This window comes from Amia ocellicauda, chromosome 12 (genome assembly GCF_036373705.1).
Source record: "Amia ocellicauda isolate fAmiCal2 chromosome 12, fAmiCal2.hap1, whole genome shotgun sequence".
In the NCBI taxonomy this organism is placed as follows: Eukaryota; Metazoa; Chordata; class Actinopteri; order Amiiformes; family Amiidae; genus Amia; species Amia ocellicauda.
Window position 1 is genome coordinate 23,964,972 of NC_089861.1, and position 22,186 is coordinate 23,987,157.

Here is a 22,186-nt window from a genome sequence, read left to right on the forward strand (position 1 = left end):
GGGAGGCCTGTGTGGGAGGGAGTGTGGCCACCCCCATAGACACCTGTTTCCTGAGACTGCAGTACGTGGAGACTGCAGCTCTGCCTTCTGATGGATTATTTGTTTTCAAATATGTATTTTCTCCTCCACCTATCAGGCTGTGATGCAGTGGTGGGGACACAGAGACAGCATGGCCCTGTGTGAGTGTGTTAGTAGCCCCCTGCACCCGGCCTGGCACCCCTGCATCCTCCGGGTTGGGCTCCGTCTCACCCAGTGGTTATTGAGAACGAAGGGATGACTGGCAGATCGTCCCGTACTTACTCACACACCGCAGCACAGAGCCTCCCTGCCCACAAGACACAGACAGAGCATCACTGTCCGGGCAGGGCTGTGTTGCAATATCGGTGTGGTCTGAGATGCAAGGCGATTGGGGGGGGGGAGGGGGTTCCCGTCAGGCTGCCTGTTTTCTCAGCTGAATGGGCGACAGACTAGATAAGCTGCTGATCAGGGTGGCAGATCTTAATAACAAGTGGGCCGCCATGCGCAGGGCTGTGTGTCAGAGGCAGGCCTGGGCTCGTGCAGGACAGAGAGAGGGGGGGTGTAGCGGGAAAATGTAATTTAACGGTTTTCTTTATATTCTTTATTATGAACGGTTTCATGTTGTTCATTCAGTTTTGTCGACAAAGCAATCATGTCTCTGTCTTGGGTTCATTGTTTCTTGTATTGTTTACACCTGTTGTCTTTAGTTTAGTTAATTCAACCACTGCCTTCTAGGATATTCAATCAGCTAGAACAGTTAAACAGTATAAAGATTGTGTGTTTTGGGGCACAGGTATTTGGTTGAGGACTTTGTCTTGGATAAACATCTGCTGCCTGAAGAATGCTGACCAGCACCCATCAGCTCAAACACTTCAACTGTATTTTAAATGAGATGTTATCACTTCTGAGAGATAGGACTGTAATCCATTGTCTAGCTGAAGATACAAAAATACTTCTCCAACTTACATCATTAGTGCTTTTCTTCACTTCCTGTTGGAGGAGGGCTCTGGGTTAACCTGTATTCCTGTTTCTGTGAAATAAACTTGTTACTTCTGTGGTGATTCCTGAGGGGTGGGGAGTCTGTTCAGTTGCTCATTGAGCCCAGACTTGCAAATCAGTCAGTCAGTGCGTTTCTCCCTCTACACCTAACGCGTGCACAGGCACGCACACACACATACAACAGAAAAGGTGACACAGTTGCTTGTCTTTGCAAATCCTTTTATAAATCCCAGAGTTTTAACAGCAGACCCCCAGCCCATAACACAGCCACAGACACGTCCTATTAACAGCACAGGAGCAATAATCACCAGCATCATCATCATGACTAAAACTACAAGGACACGCATTTCAGATCAACATGTTACAAAAATAGAGCTGCAACGACATCTCATAAATAGATATAAAATGTATGAAACATTATAATATGTATATATATATTTTTTTTAAACCCCACACTAAGTATATCTTATATATTTATATGTGTGTATTAAAACACAAAACAGTCCAAAACATACACAGCTCTTTGGTAGAGTAATGTGTTGTGTGAAGCTTTGGCACAGTTCCCCACACATATGCACACACACACACACACACACACACACACACACACACACACAGTGTACCATGCAGTCTCTGTTGTGTACCAATACTACTGTAACTACAACTTCTACTACTACTACAACTACAACAACAACAACAACAACAACTGCTGCCACAATGTAGCTGGTGTGATGCCCGCAGTGCAGCCTATGATTGACACATCATTGGAACAGCAATGCTCTGAGCAGCTCACAGGACAGCAGGGCAGAGAGGAACAGACATTGTGCACGTCTACACGTCCCATGCCAACTTCCTGGCCAAGTTAGGAACAAATAAGGAACTCCAGTGGATTTCTATAGCCCCTACCCACACAATTTTTGCACAACATTCAACCAACCTGTGAGAGTGTGTAATTGTGTCTGTGTGACTGTGAGAGTGTGTGTGTGTATGTGACTGTGCGTTTTAGAGTATGTGTGGATGTGTGTGTGCGTTTGTTAAAGGGGATTCTCTTGCCAGTTAAATTGCAGTTAAAGCATTTCCCGATGATAATTTATATTTATATGATATGTAGCCCATAGGCTCTTATAGCCGCCTACCGGCCTGTAACATTGATCCAATCAGTTTATATACAGAGAACATCACATATAATTGTGTGTGTGTTCGTGACACGCACACACAGCACAATATATTTCTCACCTATACCCACACAGTTGCTTGAGAAAATACAGTATCTAAAAACATATACAAATTTATTTAAAAAAAAACAATATTTTAGTATTTTACCATCAGGCTATAAACACTGATCCCCAAGTCAGCGGAGTCCTGAGTCTTATAGGTGTGTATCAGCCTTATTGAACCAGAGAAAGTGTTTCAATTTGATCTATATCATTAGTTAGCCAAACATTTAGATATCTAAACATTTTCTTACTGTAAGACTAACACAAGAAAACAGTACAGAATATTTAATTCTGGCTGTTTTACATTTGGCTTCCCTGGTGGCTTCTGTGGGGGCCTAGGGGATGTGGCCATGACCCTGCTGTGCCACTTGACCCCCTGGCAGAAGACCAATGGGACCACTGTGTGACATCACGGCCTTGGCAGGGCTCAAAGGCTGTGGCAGGTGGGGTGGGGGTGCAACACTACCCCCCCCCCTCTCAAGGAATCAAGACTTGAGCATAAATCATATGAATATTGAGTGAGAGAGAGGCCAAGAAGGTGACCTTTAACAGTCAACTGTTATAAACAGTGGTAACCCGTAGCGACAGAAAGAGCGATACCTCCCACAGTGCAGGCAACCCCTCCTCCCCAAGGAAACTCACGGCCCCATGATGTAACAACCCCCAGGCAACCCCCCCGACCCTGGATGAAGTCACAGTGGAGCAGTAGTTCCCTGGGGGGCCCTTGGGGTTGGGATTGCAGCAAGGCGTACCACGAATGCAAAATAAAAAATACATGAAAATAAAAAGAAAGTCCACCCAGCCAGGGCCGGCAGTCTCTTACAAAGATGACAAACAGAAGAGAACATTCGATTTTCCAGCACACACCCGAGCGGTCCCTGACAAGTCACAATATACATTCCTGAGACGGCACGTGATATTATCCCCAAGAACTACCGCAGCCAGTGCCGCAGACGTACGCGATGTCCTCGGCCCGGGTAGAGAGATGACGTAACAGCTGATTCCTAAAAGCAGTGGGTTTGAGGCACTGCGCCATGACTGAAGTCCTGATTACATAATGGTGGACATTTTTGTTCCCTCGCTGCCTTGGGTTGGCTCTCTCAGAGCTCCCTCCTCCCTTTGTTCCAAACGTTTTAAATCCAAGGGACGCATTTTAAATATACTTCAGTCTGTAAACCATCTCAGGTCAGGTTTCTACGATACATTCTCAACCTGCGAAACTAACGCAGGGCTGACAGACTAAAAGAGGTTTCAAAATGCGTCCCAGGGGATCTAAACGTACGAGAGTGGTCTGCTTGGGCACATGGAAGAGACCAGGGCGGCACATTTCTATGACGTATGAAAAATACACCCCATTTTTGGTCTGGGATTCTTCCTCTGTTCTTTCAGCAGCCAATGTCCAGTGTCTGGTGTCCAGCAGTAACATCCCTGCTCTTCACAGCATTGCACTTTGCCATGTTTTGGTTAGGTTTGTTAAATATCCTAAATTTAAAATCAAGCATCACAAGAACTCTAAATGATCATCAACATAAAATAAATGATAATAAATTTAAAAAGTGGTTTAAAAAATACACTAAAATGAAACACAGGTCAGTAGTGACACGGAAGAACCCGTTTCGAATTCAGCTTATGCTGTGGTTCTGCGCAGCGTTGGGGACCAGGCAGAGCGGGTATAATGGGAGATCCCCCGACTGAAGATGGGCACTGATTGATCCATCTCAGGGACCTACTGGGAGATCTGGGTGCCCTGCCCTCCTCCCTGTGGTCAGAGAGGGGAAGTGCAGCTACAGCTATTTCAGAGAGAGTGAAGGTGTGCATTGGGGGGGTTCTGTGGTCCAGTGCCTGGTCCGGTTCTGTCAGCAGGGTTGGGTGGGAGCAGTGGGCTTCTCTTTGGTACCAATTTAACTTCTGCCTCTGCCCCCACTACCCCTCAACCACCCACCCCTCCCCATTTCTCACTTCACTGGGTCTGGAGATAAGAGGCAGAGAGGGAAGAAGGGAGGGAGGGAGGGAGAGAGAGAGAGAGAGAGAGAGGGGAACATAAAAATAGACTATTGAATAGGTGTCAGTGTGGGCCTGGAATATGCATCATTGTATGTATCTATAGTTCTAATTCAGACAGAGACAGACAGACAGACAGAGAGAGAGAGAGCTGCACACACACCTTATTCAGTGAGAAGTTCGTCGGAGAGAGACCCACGAGACTGGCGCTTCACTGTTGGGGGGAGAGAGAGAGAGATGGAGATATTGAGGATCAGTGTCACTTAAGTGTACATCATTGCGTGTGATTGAGTATGTATCCATGTGCGTGTGTGTCATAGTGCGTCATGCTGTGTCTCAGTGTGTAGTGAGGTGCCTAATAGTCCAGGCTCTCACTGTGCAGGTCTCGGAGTCTCTGCATCTCTGCAGACAGGGGGCGCTGAGACTCGGTGGCACTGCGGGGGCGGTGGGGGGCCGGGGCAGAGGCAGGGACGGCCCGGGGGTCCCCCTGCACGCTCTGTACCCCCTCGCCCGGCCCCACATGGACCAGGTGGCTGAAGTTGGTGGGGTTGGAGATGAGCTTAGAGCGCAAAGAGGGGTTTCTCATCATCACCCTGAGAGAAAGAGGGAGAGAATACTTCAGTCCGTGTCCAGTCAGTGTCCACTCCAGCCTAGTGTCCAGTTCAGGCAGTACACAGTTAGTGTCCAGTGCAGTCAATGTCCAGTCAGTGTTCAGTGCAGTGTGTTGTACCTGCGCTGCTCGGCTCTCTGCTCCTCAGAGATGCGGAAGTTGAATTTCCTCTTGGTCTTTGTGCGCTGCAGCTGCCTGTGGCTGTTGAGCTGGGGCTCGGGCACGGCAAACTCCTCCTCTACACAACAACACAGCACAGTCACTCACCAACACACGGCAACTACGCCTCCACACAACAACACAACACAGTCACATACCAAAAGTGTAAAGTGTCTATTCAGTGCAGAGTGTTATTCAGTAGTGTTATACAGTGCATTGTTAGACAATGATCAGCCATAACATTATGACCACGAACAGGTGAAGTGAATAACACTGATAATCTTGTTATCATGGCACCTGTCAGTGATGGGATATATTAGGCAGCAAGTGAACATTTTGTCCTCAAAGTTGATGTGTTAGAAGCAGGAAAAATGGGCAAGCATAAGGATCTGAGCGACTTTGACAAGGGCCAAATTGTGATGGCTAGACGACTGGGTCAGAGCATCTCCAAAACTGCAGCTCTTGTGGGGTGTTCCCGGTCTGCAGTGGTCAGTATCTATCAAAAGTGCCAAGGAAGGAAAAGCAGTGAACCGGCGACAGGGTCATGGGCGGCCAAGGCTCATTGATGCACGTGGGGAGTGAAGGCTGGCCCGTGTGGTCCGATCCAACAGACGAGCTACTGTAGCTCAAATTGCTGAAAAAGTGAATGCTGGTTCTGATAGAAAGGTGTCAGAACACACAGTGCATCGCAGTTTGTTGCGTATGGGGCTGCGTAGCCGCAGACCAGTCAGTGTGCCCATGCTGACCCCTGTCCACTGCTGAAAGCGCCTACAATGGGCACGTGAGCATCAGAACTGGACCACGGAGCAATGGAAGAAGGTGGCCTGGTCTGATGAATCACGAGTTCAAGGTGTTGACTTGGCCTCCAAATTCCCCAGATCTCAATCCAATGGAGCATCTGTGGGATGTGCTGGACAAACAAGTCCGATCCATGGAGGCCCCACCTCGCAACTTACAGGACTTAAAGGATCTGCTGCTAACGTCTTGGTGCCAGATACCACAGCACACCTTCAGAGGTCTAGTGGAGTCCATGCCTCGATGGGTCAGGACTGTTTTGCACAGGTGGTCATACTGTTATGGCTGATCGGTGTACAGTAGTGTTATACAGTACAGTGTGTACAGTGCAGTGGTACCGGCTGTGTCGCTGCGCAGGTACACCAGGCGGGTCGGCTCAGTGCTGAACAGAGTGAGGGAGCCATCCATGTTCAGAGGGCGAGGCTGAGACAGACAGATAGGCATTAGTCAGGACAGACAGGCAAACAGGATAGGCAGACATGAGGCAGACAGGCAAACACAGGATAAACAGACAGACAGACAGGCACAGTAGTTACCTTTCTGACAGAGAGAGTCTGGACCCACTCCATGCTCTTTACATCAAACACATGAACGCCGCTTTCACTGTACACTGACAGGTAGGGGGCGCTGTAGCCTGCAGAGAGACACAAGGCCATCAGTACCTCAGTGTATTGAGTCTATCAGTGTGTTGTGTGTTGAGTCTATCTGTGACCACTGTGTCCCAGTGTCTCGATGGCCTCTGTGCCTCGGGTTGGGGGGGCAGGACTCACAGCAGTGCGATGGGGGACTGGGCCACATGAGCTCGCGGTGCCGAATGCGGCGCCCCTTGTAGTCCACGTACAGCCCCAGGCTAGTGAAGCACAGCAGCACCTCATCGCGCGCAATCTCCACGGCACACAGGGCATCGGGAGGGGGCGGCTGCGGCAGGGGCAGCAGTGAGGGGTCATCCGGGCTGAGCAATGCCAAGGGAGGGCCCTCCTGCAGCAGAGGGTACAGCGAGAAGCCCGAGGGGTACCCCACACACAGCCGGTCCCCAAACACACCCAGCCACTGGACCGGCGCCGGCGCCGTCACCTCGCACAGCCGGGTGCAGCGCAGCGAGCCCGGGGCCACTCGGTAACACAGCACCTGGGGGAGGAGGGGGATAGGGGTATAGGGAGTGAGAGATTGGAAGAGAGTGAGGGAATAAAAAAGGAATATAGTGAGGCAGCAAGACAGGGAGAGTGGGAGAGAGGCACTGTGTATACATCAAATTTATGTAAAATGTCTAAATACACGTTAGAGTCTAAAGGAACAATCCCTGTATTGCCCTGTTCCTGAGCCCTGGACACATCTGACAATGCTTGGGCAACACTGATGTCATGCCAATAAAGCTTTATTAATTTGAATTTGAACTGAATTGAGAGAGAGAGAGGGCCTGTAAGATACAAACAGTCAGTGAGACAGCAGCTAGACTATCTCAGAGAGAGAGAGAGAGGAACACGGGTATACAATAGACAGTGTGTCCTGGTATGGTCTGGTACCTGTCTTTTTATGGCCACGCAGAGGCAGGGCTGGGTGCCCTGTGTCAGCCCCCCCTGTGCCAGTGCTGTGACACCACGCACGTCTGGCAGCTTGGTCCCCCCGCTGTCCGGCTTGCTCAAATCTGCCCATGGCAACACACGCACTCCCCGGCTCCGGCCACACAGCACGGCAACGCCCTCGGCCACGCCCAGCACCTCGATCTGGAACACTCGCTTGCACTGAGGCAGCTGGACTATCTCTGAGAGAGAGAGAGACAGAGAGAGTGGAGAGAGAGAGGAAAAAGAGAGAGATTTATTACTAACGGTTTGACAGTACTTATTCTGGTCATGCAATAAAGCAAGGTGAATTTGAGAGTGAGAGAGAGGGTGAGAGGAGAGTATGGCTCACCATTATTAGTGACATCTATGACATACAGAGCTTCCTCTGTACCTAGTGCAATACGCTCCCGGTCTGTGGAGAGAGAGAGAGAGAGAGGGTTTGGGGGTGTATACAGAATAGGGAGAATTTACAAATCAACGTTATTCAACAATATTTATAGACAACACACGCACAATCCTACTCTCATATGCTTATACCCCTGCCCCAGCCCCATCCCCTGCCCGGCTCACCCAGGATGGCGGCGCACTGGGCCTGGCGTATGAAGGGCAGCGCGGGGTCGTAGGCCTCGCGGGGGGTGAGGGCACAGCGGGGGGGCAGGCTGTGGCGCACGCTCAGCTCCTGCAGCTCCCCCAGCAATGCCTCCCAGCGGCGGCGCTCCGCCTCACTGTCTGCCAGCAGCAGCAGCGCCTGGGTGCAGGGGGGCACTGCCAGCTGGGAGAAGGAGACCTGCCCAGGGGTTACAGTGTGTCAGCATGTCACTCACTCTGAAGATACAGTGTGTCAGTCACTCTAAAGATACAGTGTGTCTGTGCGTCACTCACTAAAGATACAGTGTGTCAGTGCGTCACTCACTCTAAAGATGCAGGGCACGTCTCTCTTGTTGGCGTGAATGACGTCAGCAGCCAGGACAGAGCTCACCGAGAACTGGGGGTCCCTATCAAATCAAACACAACACACTGAGATACACACGCTGGAACCCTCTGGGACACAGAGTCTGACACACACTGATACTGACATACACACACTAATATTGATATACTGATATACTGATGCACACAGTCAGACTTGGGCCCCACTGCGTGTACACTGTGTGATCTCTGACCTTATGTCGATGACCTCAATGACCCCGGGGGTGGGAGGAGAGTCAAAAAGGAGCAGCCGGAAGTCACTTATGATGGCGATGCAGCGTTGCCACCCCCTCCTCACCCCTGCTGGCTTCGGGATCTGAGAGGGAGAGAGGGAGGGAGAGAGAGAGAGAGAGAGAGAGAGAGAGACGGGGGGGTAGAGTGTTCACTCACAGATAAATTCACAGACAGACAGGAGTGAGTGTGTCAGTCAGTCTGTCAGTGTGTCAGTCAGTCTGTCAGTCCGTCCGTCCGTCAGTCAGAGACTAGTGTCAGTCAGTCAGTCAGTCAGACTCACAGACAGCTGCCCCTCGAAGGCAGTACCGGTGCCTCTGACTGGGTCGACTCCCAGCGGCTTCCTGCTCTTGTCAGGACAGATAGTGGCGCTGTTGGCACAGGTCACATGACAGGCGTACCCACATGCTGCCGAGAGAGAGAGAGGGAGAGGGAGGAGGAAGAGATCTTATGTTAATATAATAAACCATGGCTTTCCTTCTATCCCCCTCCTTCCCCCAATCCCTTTCTACCGTCCTCCCTCTCCCGCATCCACCCCTTCCCTCCCATCCTCCCTCCCTCTGCCCCTCCCTCACCATCACACTGCAGCCCCTGTCTCACCAGCCCCATCAGCAGGGAGGTGCAGCGGTTGCACTTCATGGGGCAGGAGAAGGATTTCACTTTGAACTGGTGTGGAGTGGGCTGGGGACGCACACAGAGGGTCACACAGAGGGACAGACGAGGAGAGACAAAGGCGCACAGACAGACAAGCAAAGACAAACAGACATGAAGAGAAAAAACACTGAGTTAAAATTACAAAGTATATACACAACACACACACTATATGTACACTCCACACACACACAAAAACTATATACACTCCACACACAGAGTATACACACATACAGTGGCGCAGGTTTGGTTTCAGAATTGGGGGGAACATGTCCCCTACGCCTATGGAGCCAGTCATACATTATATGGGGGGACAATGTAAGATTCTCTCAACATTTGGTGGGACGCATCCCCCCGTCCCCCTCTAAATCTACACCTATGCATCCACACACACACATACACACACACAATGGAGGTACCTTGGGCCCAGGGCTGCCACTGCTGCCCCCTGCTGAGCTGGCTGGGAACTGCAGGGCCGTTGGGGACCTGGCTGGAGACTTCTGCTGGGGTGACGAGCCTACTCTGAACTGAGAGCCAGGGAGGGAGGCAGGGAGAGGAAGAAAAGGATGAAAAAGAGAGAGAGAGAGAGAGAGAGAGATAGACAGTTATAAGCAGGTCTCCAAACTAAATACACACATATTCTCCCTCCCTCCTCAGGCCAGGGTGACTCACATCAGGCTTGCCGAGGCTACTGGAGCTGCTGGAGCTGCTCCGCTCACGGACTCGTGGGAGATCGCCGGCCATTTGATCTGGGGCCAGGGGGTCCAGGTACCCAGAGAAACTGATGGAGCTGTTCTGTAGAGTGAGAAGGAGAGAGAGAGATAGGTTGCCGCTTGCGACAGCCTGAGCGGCACGACGTGACACTCAGCACATGGGCACAGTCTGGCAGAGGAATTGTAAATACTAGTTTGTTGTACAGTACTGTGCAAATGTTTTAGGCAGGTGTGAAATTAACTAAATGCAAAGTGAGTGAACAGAAGAAAAATCTACATCAAATCAATATTTGGTGTGACCACCCTTTGCCTTTGTCCAGCCCTTCAGCAAACAAACTGCTTTCTGCTACAGCCAAATATTTCAAATGTTGACTCATCAGTCCAGAGCACCTGCTGCCATTTTTCTGAACCCCAGTTCCTGCGTTTTCATGCATAGTTGAGTCACTTGGCCTTGTTGCCACGTCAGAGGTATGGCTTTTTGGCCGCAAGTCTTCCATGAAGGCCACTTCTGACCAGACTTCTCCAGACAGTAGATGGGTGTACCAGGGTCCCATTGTTTTCTGCCAACTCTGAGCTGATGGCACTGCTGGACATCTTCCGATTGTGAAGGGAAGTAAGCATGATATGTCTTTCATCTGCTGCAGGAAGTTTCCTTGGCCGACCACTGCGTCTACGGTCCTCAACGTTGCCTGTTTCTTTGTGCTTCTTCAAAAGAGCTTGGACAGCACATCTGGAAACCCCAGATGTAGATTTTTCTTCTGTTCATTCACTTTGCATTTAGTTAATTGATACATATAACCTATTAACATGTCTATTTTTGAAAGCATTCTTACTTTGCATCATTTTTTCACACCTGCCTAAAACTTTTGCACAGTACTGTATATATAGTTTTGTATTATTATTATATATTGTTTAATGAATTTATATATATATATATATATATATATAAATTCATTTTTATTGTGCTTGTTTCCAGTATTTCTGTGACTGGAATATTTGTTGTAAGCTTTGGCAACACCATAATGTCATGCCAATAAAGCTCATTTGAAAAAAATGAGAGCAATGGAAGGGGGGTATATATATGTATTTTCTGTATCACAGATATTGTTTATTATTGACATAGTGTTTGTTTTAATTTATTTAATGCTTTGGCAATACCAGTATAGTGTTGTCATGCCCATAAAGAAAATTGAATTTTAATGAATTTGAGGGAGAGATAATATGGGAGAGAAGGGAGTAGGCAGTGAGTGTTGTGCAATTTCCGTGTGCTGGACATGCACTGGCGTGATGCAGTCTCTCACCTCCACTGGGGACAGCGGCATGAGGGTGATGATGGACTCTCTACTGCGAGGATCTGCAGAGACACACAGGAGCACTGAGCGACACGCAGGGACATGGACACGGAGGACCACTGAGGGACACGCAGGGACATGGACATGGAGACACACAGGAGCACTCAGGGACACACAGGAACAGAGACACACAGGAGCACTGAGCGACATGCAGGGACAGAGACACACAGGAGCACTGAGGGACATGCTGGGACAGAGACGCACAGGAGCACTGAAGGACATGCAGGTACAGAGACACACAGGAGCACTGAAGGACATGCAGGTACAGAGACACACAGGAGCACTGAGCGACACACAGGAAGAAAGACATGCAGAGACAGAGAGACATAGTCTGACAGTGAGACAAAGCCTTACCTGAGGAGGGGTGGGATTTAATCTCAGTCTTCAGTCCCTCCAGCTCTGCCCTCAGCTCCTCCTTCTGCTTCTCAGCCTCCTGCAGCTTACTGAAAGAGAGAGTGAGTGAGAGAGAGAGACTTAGGGTGGAGGCTGCAGTGTGTGGAGGCCACAGTGGCTCAGGGTGGAGGCCGCAATGACTCACTTGTCAGTGTTGAGGCTGGCGGCACGCAGGGTGTTGAGCTCCTCCTGCAGGCTCTGCTTGGCCCTCAGCTCTGCCTCCAGGGCTGACTGCAGCTCCAGCCTCGCTGAGGCCTCAGTCTTCTGCAGCCGGCGCGCCTTCCACTGACTCTCCTGTGGAGGGAAGAGGAGAGAGATAGAGGGAGGGTTCAGTACAGGTGCAGTGCAGTGTTCAGTACAGGTGCAGTGCAGTGCAGTGTTCAGTGCAGGTGTGTGCAGCAGTACCTGCCGGGCAGGGGTGCGCTCAGTCGCCTTTATTCCCTCCATCTCCTCGGTAAGCCGTGTGGTCAGAGCCTGCAGGTACCCCCGTGACTCCTTCTCATCGTTCACCCTGAGATACACGCCTGCATTAGCTCACACACACACTGACACACGCCTGCATTAGCTCCCTCACACACACACACACGTCTGCGTTAGCTCCCTCACACACATTGACATCTATCTCTCTCACCACTGCAGGATATCAGAGATCTGTTCCTCCCAGTGGGACACAGACTGCTTCCTGGTGCTCAGACTCTGGCACTCCTCCTCTAGCTGCCTGTTGGCCGCCTGCAGCCGGTGCACCTCCTCTGACAGCTAGGGGGCAGCAGAGACCCAGAGGGTTACACAGTTTCACAGTGTAGAGCAGTGCAGTATAGTATGGTACAGTACAGTGTGGGATAGTATATAGCAGTGCTGACCTGCTCCAGTTCACTGGCCAGTCTGCTGCTCTCCTCTCTCAGGGAGCTCTTCTCTTTTTCCGCCGCCTCCCTCAACTCCGCCAGAGCCTCCTGATCCTGCTGACTGACAGACACACGGACACGCTGTCTCAGTACTCAGACACACACGGACACGCTGTCTCAGTACACAGACACACACGGACACGCTGGCTCAGTACACAGACACACACGGACACGCTGGCTCAGTACACACACACACACGGACACACCATTCCAACACATGGGAACAGACTGAGAAACAGGCAAACAGAGCGTATACACAGACTAACAGACTGGTGCACAGCCCCGGCTGGCACTCAGTACCTCTGCTTGTGTGCTGCGTCCAGTTTTTCAGTCAGGGTGGAGAGCTGGCTCTGCAGCACCCCCTGCTGCTCCTCCTTCTCCCTCAGTGCACGCTGCAGGTTCTTCAGCTCCGCCTCCTGTTCCGCCCCCTTGCGCTCTAGCTCCACCCCAAGACGGGTCAGTTCCTGTTTGGTCCCGGCCCCTGGCTCGGCTGACCTTTGACCCACACTTGGCTTCTTCTGTTGGACAGCCAGACAGAATGTATTACAGTGGCAGAGAGTGACAGAGTGACACACAGAGTGTATTAGTGGCAGAGAGTGACAGATAGACAGACAGACCTTGAGGTTGTCCAGCTCCTGTTCCAGCTCTCGGCAGTACTGCTCTGTCCGCTCTCTGAGCCTCTTCTGCTGACTGATTTCAGATGCACTGCTGTCACACTGCAGCTCCAGCTGTACAATACACACACACACACACACACACACACACACACAGAGAGTCAGAGACACATAGACACACACAGAAACAGTCAGACACACACACAAACAGTCAGAGTCAGAGAGACAGAAACAGTCAAAGACGCACACACACACAGAAACAGAAACAGACACACACACACCATGCACACTCACACACACAGAGACACACAAGCATGCCCACTAACCCCTCCCTCTGCCCTTCTCATCCTGACCTCCTTCCTGGCCCTCTCAACCTTGCGCAGGTCCTGCCTGGTGGCATCCAGCTGAGCGCTCAGGGCCTCGGCCTCCTGCCCTCGCTCCCGCAGCTGTCGGGTGAGCCGCTGGCGGTGGGCCTCTGCCTCGGCCTGGCGCTCCTCCGCCTCCTGGGCCTGTCTCTGGGCCTGGCGCCGTCCCGCCACCGCCTCCCGCAGCTCCCCTGCCGCCACCTCCGCCCGCTGCCTCAGCTCCGCCACATCCTGGGACATGGGCAGGAGGGGCAGGGGTTAAGAGAGAGAGATGGGGGGACAGAGAGAGGGACAAGGGGTGACACAGATAGACAGACAGGGGGTGAGACAATTGGTAAGACAGAGGCACAGGGGATGAGAACGGGGTGAGACAGATGGGAGAGAGATGATTGTGTCACAGACAGGGGAGGAGGACAACAGCAAGAAAAAGGAGACAAACAGGGAGGCCCTGCTCTCCCTCTCCCTCCCTCACCGTGCGGAAGCTGTCTCTCTCCTCTCTGGTGGACTTCAGCTGGCCCTCCAGGCGACGAAGAGTCTTAGCCTCGTCTTCAGTGCGCTGCTTCCCAGCCTCACTGCCCTGCACTGCGGCTGCTTCTGAGGAACAGAGAAGGTGGGAGAGGAAGGGAGGGTAGGGGGAGAGGGAGATAGAGGGAGTGAAAGAGGGAGATAGGGGAAATGGAGGAAGGGGCAGAAGGGAGGAAGGAGGAGACCGACAGTCAGACTGGCACTGGGTTATGCAATCAGGTAGTTAGAGAGAGTAACAGAGGGACAGACAGAGGGACACAGTGACAAAGGGACAGACAATACCGGCAAGTTTAGCTTGAAGTCTCTCCACCTCCTCTCTCAGGGTCTTCAGCTCTGGGTGGGGTTCGCAGGGCCGGGGGGCGAGATTCTGAGGCCGCACTGACTCTGAGACAGGCAGACAGGCATAGTAAGCAACAGAAAATTGCTTATAAAAAATAAATAAATCAGGAAGTCCATCTCTCTCTCTCTCTCCTACCCTTTGGCATGTCAGTCTCCACTCTCTCGCTCCCTCCCTCTTTCTCACTCAACTCCATCAGGCAGCCACGGTCCGACAGAGCGCTGCAACAGAGAGAAAAGAGAAAGGGATGAAGGGATGAGAGAGGGAGAGAAGGGGGAACTGTACCAGTGGGAGGTGAAGGTGGGAGACAGAGAGAAAGAGATGGAGGGATAAAGGGATGAGGTACTGTACCAGTGGGAGGTGAAGGTGAATCCTACGAAGGGCAGTTGGTTTCCTGCGAAGGAGCTGTGGGAGGACGGGGGCAGCGTCTCCTGTAAGTCAGTTAGGCAGTGAATCACAGAGTGTGCGAGACAGCGAGAGAGTGAGACTCAGAGAGACACAGAGAGAGAGAGACGGGACACCGACCGAATTCCGGAGCGTCTCGTCGTCAACGTCGAAGTTGGACGTGTCCGCGGGGCTGCTGACTTCAGGGACGTGGGGGGGGCTGTGGTGGCGGATGGAGTCCCAGGCCACGCCCTTGAAGAAGGCATGCTCCTGGAAGTCCCGGATGCCCTTCTGGCCCAATCGCACGCTCCGCTCGCAGATCAGCCGGCCAATCAGGTCCTTCGCCTCCTCGGATACGTCGGTGATGTCAGAGGGGAACTTGAGGTGATCCTGAGAGACGGAGGAGGGGAGAGGGAGAGTGGGATAGAGTGAATACATGCCTTCTCTTCTTTCTACTTTTTCTCCCCCTCCCTCCTACTCCATTTTCTTCTCTCTCCCTCTCCCTCCTTCCCTCCCTTGATTTGCATTCCCTGCATCCCTCCCTCTCTCTTACATGCACCCCTTCTTCCTGTAGATCTCCAGCAATGACCGAAACCCTACTTCACCTGTATTCCCCTCCCTTCTCATCTCCTCTCTCTACCCCTCTCTCCCTCTCACCTTGTGGTTCATGATCTTGCTGTATGTCTCCAGCAGGGACTCAGCGTAGAAGGGCGTCTCCCCGAACAGCAGCTCATAGGAGCACACACCCAGGGACCACCAGTCGCACTCGGGCCCATAGCGGCCCTTCCCGTCTTCCATGGCCTGCAGGATCTCCGGGGAGATGTAGTCAGGGGTTCCCACGGCCACCGAAGACTGCACCTGTGGGGGTCACGGGGTCAAGGGTCAGCTGCTTTGGCGTTGGTGGTGTATTTATACATCTCAGTGTGTGCTGCACTAGACACAGTACAGAGTGTGTTGCAGTGAATAAAGCCCCCCCTGTTACGCCCTCCTCCCTCAACCCCCGCCCTGCCTTACAGCCCCCCCCACCCTCACCATGCCATCGCTGCCCAGTCTGAGGCAGGAGCCGAAGTCCGCCAGCTTGATGTGTCCATCCATATCGATCAGCACGTTGTCCGGCTTGATGTCCCTGAGACAGAGAGAGGGAGGGATAGAGAGAGAGAGAGAGAGAGAGAGAGAGAGAGAGAGAGAGAGAGGGAGGGAGAGGGTCAGCGAGAGTTTCCAGGCCCGTGGCCCCACCGAACATCCATGCCACGCTCCACAGCGGACACAGAGATTAATCGACAACAAGGAGTCTACACTTAACTTAGTAGGGCACACATAGGGTGGTGGTGGTGGTAGTAGGGTGACAGTTGGGCAAAAGAACGATGTCTGTGCTGTAACAATGTTATTGCAGCGTTGGCACAGCACTGGTACCTGTGCACGTAGCCGCTCTGGTGGACGGCATGGACAGCCAGCACCATTTCAGCCAGGTAGAAGCGCGCCATGTCCTCAGGCAGCCGGTCCTCGAATTTACTGAGCAGAGTCAGCAGGTCTCCTCCAACGTAGTAGTCCATCACCAGGTACTGAGGATGGGGGGTGGGTAAGTTAGACACTCACCAAGAATCAATAATCATCCCTCTCCCCTTCTTTGTAACCCTCCCCTTCTTGCTCTCCCTCCCTTTCTCCCTCTCTCCTCACCAGGTACTTGTCATCCTGGAAAGCGTAGTGCAGGTTTGTGATCCAGTGCTTGTCTCCTTTCACCAGCACATCCCTCTCCTCCTGAAAACATGCCGTCTGAGAGAGAGAGAGGGAGGGACTGTGGGTGAGTTTTTTTAGTTTTACAAAACAGTTTAGCGAAAGCACAGAAACACAGAGAGAAAAAAGCATCACAGTGTGAATAGGAAGGTCTCCCTCCCTGAGAGAGACGAGGGGGTGCTGTACTCACATCAGCTCTCTTGATCATCTCCCACTTGTGGAGGATCTTCATGGCGAAAACCCGCTCTGTGCTCCTGAGCTTCACCACTGCCACCTGCAGACACACACTAGAATTACACTGTGCGCACACACAAACACTCTGGCATTACACTGCACGCGCACACACACACACACACACACACACACACACACACACACACACACACACACACACACTCTGGCATTACACTGCGCGCACACACACACTCTGGCATTACACTGTGCGCACACACACACTCTGGCATTACACTGCGCGCACACACACACACACACTCTGGCATTACACTGCGCACACACACACACACACACACACTCTGGCATTACACTGCACGCACACACACACACTCTGGCATTACACTGCGCGCACACACACACACACACACACACTCTGGCATTACACTGCGCGCACACACACACACACACACACTCTGGCATTACACTGCGCGCGCACACACACACACACACTCTGGCATTACACTGCGCGCACACACACACACACACACACACACTCTGGCATTACACTGCGCGCACACACACACACACACACACACTCTGGCATTACACTGCGCACACACACACACACACACACACTCTGGCATTACACTGCACGCACACACACACACTCTGGCATTACACTGCGCGCACACACACACACACTCTGGCATTACACTGCGCGCACACACACACACACACACACACACTCTGGCATTACACTGCGCGCGCGCGCGCGCACACACACACACACACACACACACACACACACACACTCTGGCATTACACTGCGCGCACACACACACACTCTGGCATTACACTGCGCGCACACACACACACACACACACACACACTCTGGCATTACACTGCGCACGCACACACACACACACACACACTCTGGCATTACACTGCACGCGCACACACACACACACACACACACTCTGGCATTACACTGTGCGCACACACACACACTCTGGCATTACACTGCACGCACACACACACACACACACACACACACACTCTGGCATTACACTGCGCGTACACACACACACACACACTCTGGCATTACACTGCACGCACACACACACACACTCTGGCATTACACTGCACGCACACACACACACACACTCTGGCATTACACTGCACGCACACACACACACACACACTCTGGCATTACACTCCACGCGCACACACACACACACTCTGGCATTACACTGCGCGCACACACACACACACACACTGGTATTACACTGCACGCGCACACACACACACACACTGGCATTACACTGCGCGCACACACACACACTGGCATTACACTGCGCGCACACACACACACACTCTGGCATTACACTGTGCGCACACACACACACACACTCTGGCATTACACTGCGCACACACACACACACACACACACACACACACACACACACACTCTGGCATTACACTGCGCGCACACACACACACACTCTGGCATTACACTGCACGCACACACACACACACACACACACACTCTGGCATTACACTGCGCGCACACACACACACACACACACACTCTGGCATTACACTGCGCGCGCACACACACACACACACACACACTCTGGCATTACACTGCGCGCGCACACACACACACATACACTCTGGCATTACACTGCACGTGCACACACACACACACACACACACACATACACTCTGGCATTACACTGCACGCGCACACACACACACTCTGGCATTACACTGCGCGCACACACACACACTCTGGCATTACACTGCGCGCACACACACACACACACACTCTGGCATTACACTGCACGCACACACACACTCTGGCATTACACTGCGCACTCACACACACACTCTGGCATTACACTGCGCGCGCACACACACACACTCTGGCATTACACTGCGCGCGCGCACACACAGTGGCATGTGTGTGGGAGTGAGAGAGAGTCTCACCTCCCCGAATGCTCCTCTACCAATGACCTTCAGGATGTCAAAGTCATCTCTGCGCAGCCTGAGCTCTCGAACCCGAGACACGAAGGGCTGACCTGGGGGACAGAAGAGAGGTCACTGGCACACTGAGGTACACAGACACACTGAGGTAAACTGACACACGGGCACACAGAGGTACACAGACACAATCAAACACTGAGGTAAACTGACACACTGGCACACTGAGGTACACAGACACTGGCACTCTGACATATTGGCAAACTGGGGTAAACTGGCACACTGAGGTACACTGACACACTGAGATAAACTGGGGTAAACAGACACACTGAGGTAAACTGACACACTGGAACACTGCAACCACTGCTCACACCATCTCCCTCTCCCAGCTGGTCCTATATGGTTCTTGCACTGTGACTGGCTGAAGCCTCAGTGTTGTTCCAGGTCTTGGAACCTGTATGGCCACATTCTTTCGCAAAGCAATCACTGCTGGAACACACTGGATATATACTCCAGACACACACACACTTGAATACATTGACACTGGAATACACTGTACAACACACACACAAAGTCAGATACACACTGTACAACACACACACACGCACACTGTACAACACACACAGTCAGATACACACAGTACAACACACACAGTCAGATACACACAGTACAACACACACACACACATCCAGACACACTATAAAATATACTGTCAGATACACACTGTACAACACACACACACATCCAGACACTGTACAAGATAGTCAGACACACACTGTACAACACACACACATTCAGATACATTCTAGGCCTATACAACACATACACAGTCAAACACACTGCAGAAGGAGGTAGCTGAATGTGCTTCCCCGAGGCTGTTGTTTTCCAGCCCATCCCCTCCTGCTCTCCCATTCCCCCTCTTCCCCCACCCACCTCTCTCTCTCTCTCTCTCTCTCTCTCTCTCTCTCTCTCTCTCTCTGCTTCTATGCTTCCGCTTTCCCTCCCTCCTTTCTCTCTCTCTATCAGATCACAGATGCTTGTCAGGACAAGACAGTGACATCACCCCTCCTGCCATACTGTGCGCTCTCTCACTCTCTCTCCTCCCTTCCTCCCTCCCTCCCTCCCTCCAGCTCACACTGCAGTGTTCGATTACTGCAAACGTCCAGTCAGTCAATGCATCTTTTTCCTCTTCCCCCCCTGTCTCCCACTGCCTCTCCCCCTCTTTCAAATTGGTCTGGATTTTGTACAAACCATTGTAGTTGTAAAGCACAGTGTGTCAGTGTAGTACAGCACAGTGTGTCAGTGTAGTGTAATACAGTGTGTCAGTGTAGTGTGTAACTGTAGTACAGTGCAGTATGTCAGTGTAGTGTATTACAGTGTCAGTGTAGTGTCACCATAGTACAGTGCAGCATGTTTCAGTGTAGTGTAGTGTAGTATGTCAGTGCAGTATATTGTAGTATATTGCAGTATGTCAGTGCAGTATAGTGTAGTGCAGCTGGTTTGCATATACAAGCCGACCTGCCTGTTGCAAAACAAGGAGCATTCTTTAAGTGGGTGGGGCAACACAGAGAGCCACACACACGCAATCTCTTATCCCTGAATCTCTCACTCTCTCTACCCTGATTACACTCTTCTTTTTCCTTTCTCTTCTCTTCTCTCTATCTATTTCTTAAGTGTAGAATCCAATACATAATGCAGTCAGTGTGTGACGCCAGGTTTGTCTATACAGTACAATCTCCTGTGAGATTACATTACATTAAATTATATTGCACTACATGACATACAGGTCCCAGAGAAGAAAAAACAGGACTGGATGAGACTGCTGTCCTGCTGGAGTGTCACATGCACACATGCTGGCACACACAGGCAGGCGCGCACATACACACACATGCACATGTAATGATGGGCACGCAGTCACACTGTGACACCAATAGACACAAACACACAAATGTACAGGCAAAGGTTGAATTGGGAGGAGAGGAGAGGAATATCACATCAACTGCTCCTTTAAAACGGCAAAGAGCTGCAGTGCTGAAAAAATGCTGATCTTCACTGAAACACAGAGAAGGGGGAGGGGGCTGAGAGAGAGAGAGGGAAAGAGAGAGGGAGAGACTCAGAGAGGAGGGGGGGATAACAAGAGCATGCACATACTTATCATGCTCACATATGGCCTGAGGCACAGAAACATTAAAGCAGGGTCTGCAGCCCTGGTCCTGCAGAGACACAGTCCAGTACAGCAGGGTCTCCAGCCCTGGCCACATTACACTACAGGTTTCACATCAGATCTCAAGGTTAGTAATAGCTTTCTGACCTATTGCCACAAAACTGCCTGGAACCCAAAATGAACTGGCTGACACACCAGCTGACTGACTGACCCTCTGACACCCACTCCGACTAACTGTCAGTTACTAACCAACTGACACCCTGGCTGCCAGGCCCACAGCCTGACGGACTGGGACAGCTACCGACAGGCCAAAACAATGCCCTGCTGACAGATCCACTCACACTCACTGACAGAATCCTCACTCTCTCTCTCTCGACACGCCACACAATCTGACGCACACACGCATGCCACCCAATGCCACCCACACACGCATGCCACCCAATGGCACCCACACACGCATGCCACCCAATGCCACCCACACACGCATGCCACCCAATGGCACCCACACACGCATGCCACCCAATGCCACCCACACACGCATGCCACCCAATGGCACCCACACACGCATGCCACCCAATGCCACCCACACACGCATGCCACCCAATGGCACCCACACACGCATGCCACCCCACGGCACTCACTCCGCTCCAGGAACTCCTGCACGTTTTTCTCGCGGCGCAGCGCGGGGGTGGCGCCGCATTCCAGGTGCAGACACAGCAGCAGGTCCAGCAGCGTCTCGACGCTCAGCACCTCCGCCTGCCGGCTCGGCCCGCCCGCCACCAGCTGCTCCAGCCGCCGCAGCCGCTCCTCCACCGACATCGCACCACCAGAAACACCCAACTTGCAGTGGGAGTGCGGACGTGAACGGGCAGTGGATGAGGCGCTCTCGGCTCTCAGAGATCCTTCTGGCTCGACAATGGGACCATCGACCAACTCCAAGCCACCGGGCCGCCCAACTCAGGCATCAAAGAGTCCCGGATAGTCGCTGGTCCCCGCGGGTGAAGTGGCAGTGTTGGCGCTTGGCGGTACCCCTCTCTGAAGGCCGCCGGAATACTAATGAGCCTCAATTACTTTAATTGCAATCCAAACGTCACTCGCTGCCGGTGGCTCGGCTTTGCGGATAACAACAATAAGTCGAATTAAAAAAAAAAGACTAAAACGTTTCGTGTTTGCATGTGTCAGGCAGACCTGGGACTAGACATTGTCTTGCAAAAAGGAGTTCCTCTCCCCCCGCCCTCTCCCGTCTCTGCCCCCGCTTTCTGCCTGTGTTGCCCCCCGCTCCTCTCTCTCTCGCCCCCCGCCCCGTACCCGCGGCTGGCATGCAGCAGTCGTGT

At 52.1% G+C, this 22,186-nt stretch overlaps 1 protein-coding gene across 3 annotated transcripts; it reads right to left on the minus strand.

Annotated features, from left to right (window-relative positions):
• Positions 1-1,219: 1,219 nt before the first annotated feature.
• Positions 1,220-22,101, minus strand: LOC136764624 (serine/threonine-protein kinase MRCK alpha). Of its 3 annotated transcripts, XM_066718836.1 has the most exons (37): positions 21,494-22,100; positions 18,695-18,786; positions 16,722-16,805; positions 16,475-16,570; positions 16,211-16,359; positions 15,830-15,923; positions 15,455-15,655; positions 14,939-15,187; positions 14,765-14,844; positions 14,552-14,634; positions 14,359-14,460; positions 14,024-14,145; positions 13,540-13,782; positions 13,190-13,300; positions 12,873-13,090; positions 12,531-12,633; positions 12,302-12,426; positions 12,076-12,181; positions 11,816-11,964; positions 11,632-11,720; positions 11,227-11,279; positions 9,885-10,007; positions 9,632-9,739; positions 9,137-9,242; positions 8,845-8,969; positions 8,525-8,646; positions 8,275-8,356; positions 7,932-8,148; positions 7,711-7,773; positions 7,323-7,561; positions 6,570-6,927; positions 6,336-6,433; positions 6,138-6,222; positions 4,966-5,083; positions 4,611-4,828; positions 4,399-4,449; positions 1,220-4,203 (listed from the first exon to the last, which is right to left on the minus strand). In XM_066718836.1, exons 1-36 carry the CDS (start codon positions 21,669-21,671, stop codon positions 4,400-4,402), a joined length of 4,839 nt encoding a protein of 1,612 aa, XP_066574933.1. In that variant the 5' UTR covers positions 21,672-22,100; the 3' UTR covers positions 1,220-4,203; position 4,399. The 3 variants fall into 3 exon arrangements, with proteins under 3 accessions (XP_066574933.1, XP_066574932.1, XP_066574931.1); XM_066718835.1 differs by having other exon boundaries at positions 11,816-12,181; positions 14,024-14,142; positions 21,494-22,101; XM_066718834.1 differs by having other exon boundaries at positions 11,816-12,181; positions 21,494-22,101.
• Positions 22,102-22,186: the final 85 nt, after the last annotated feature.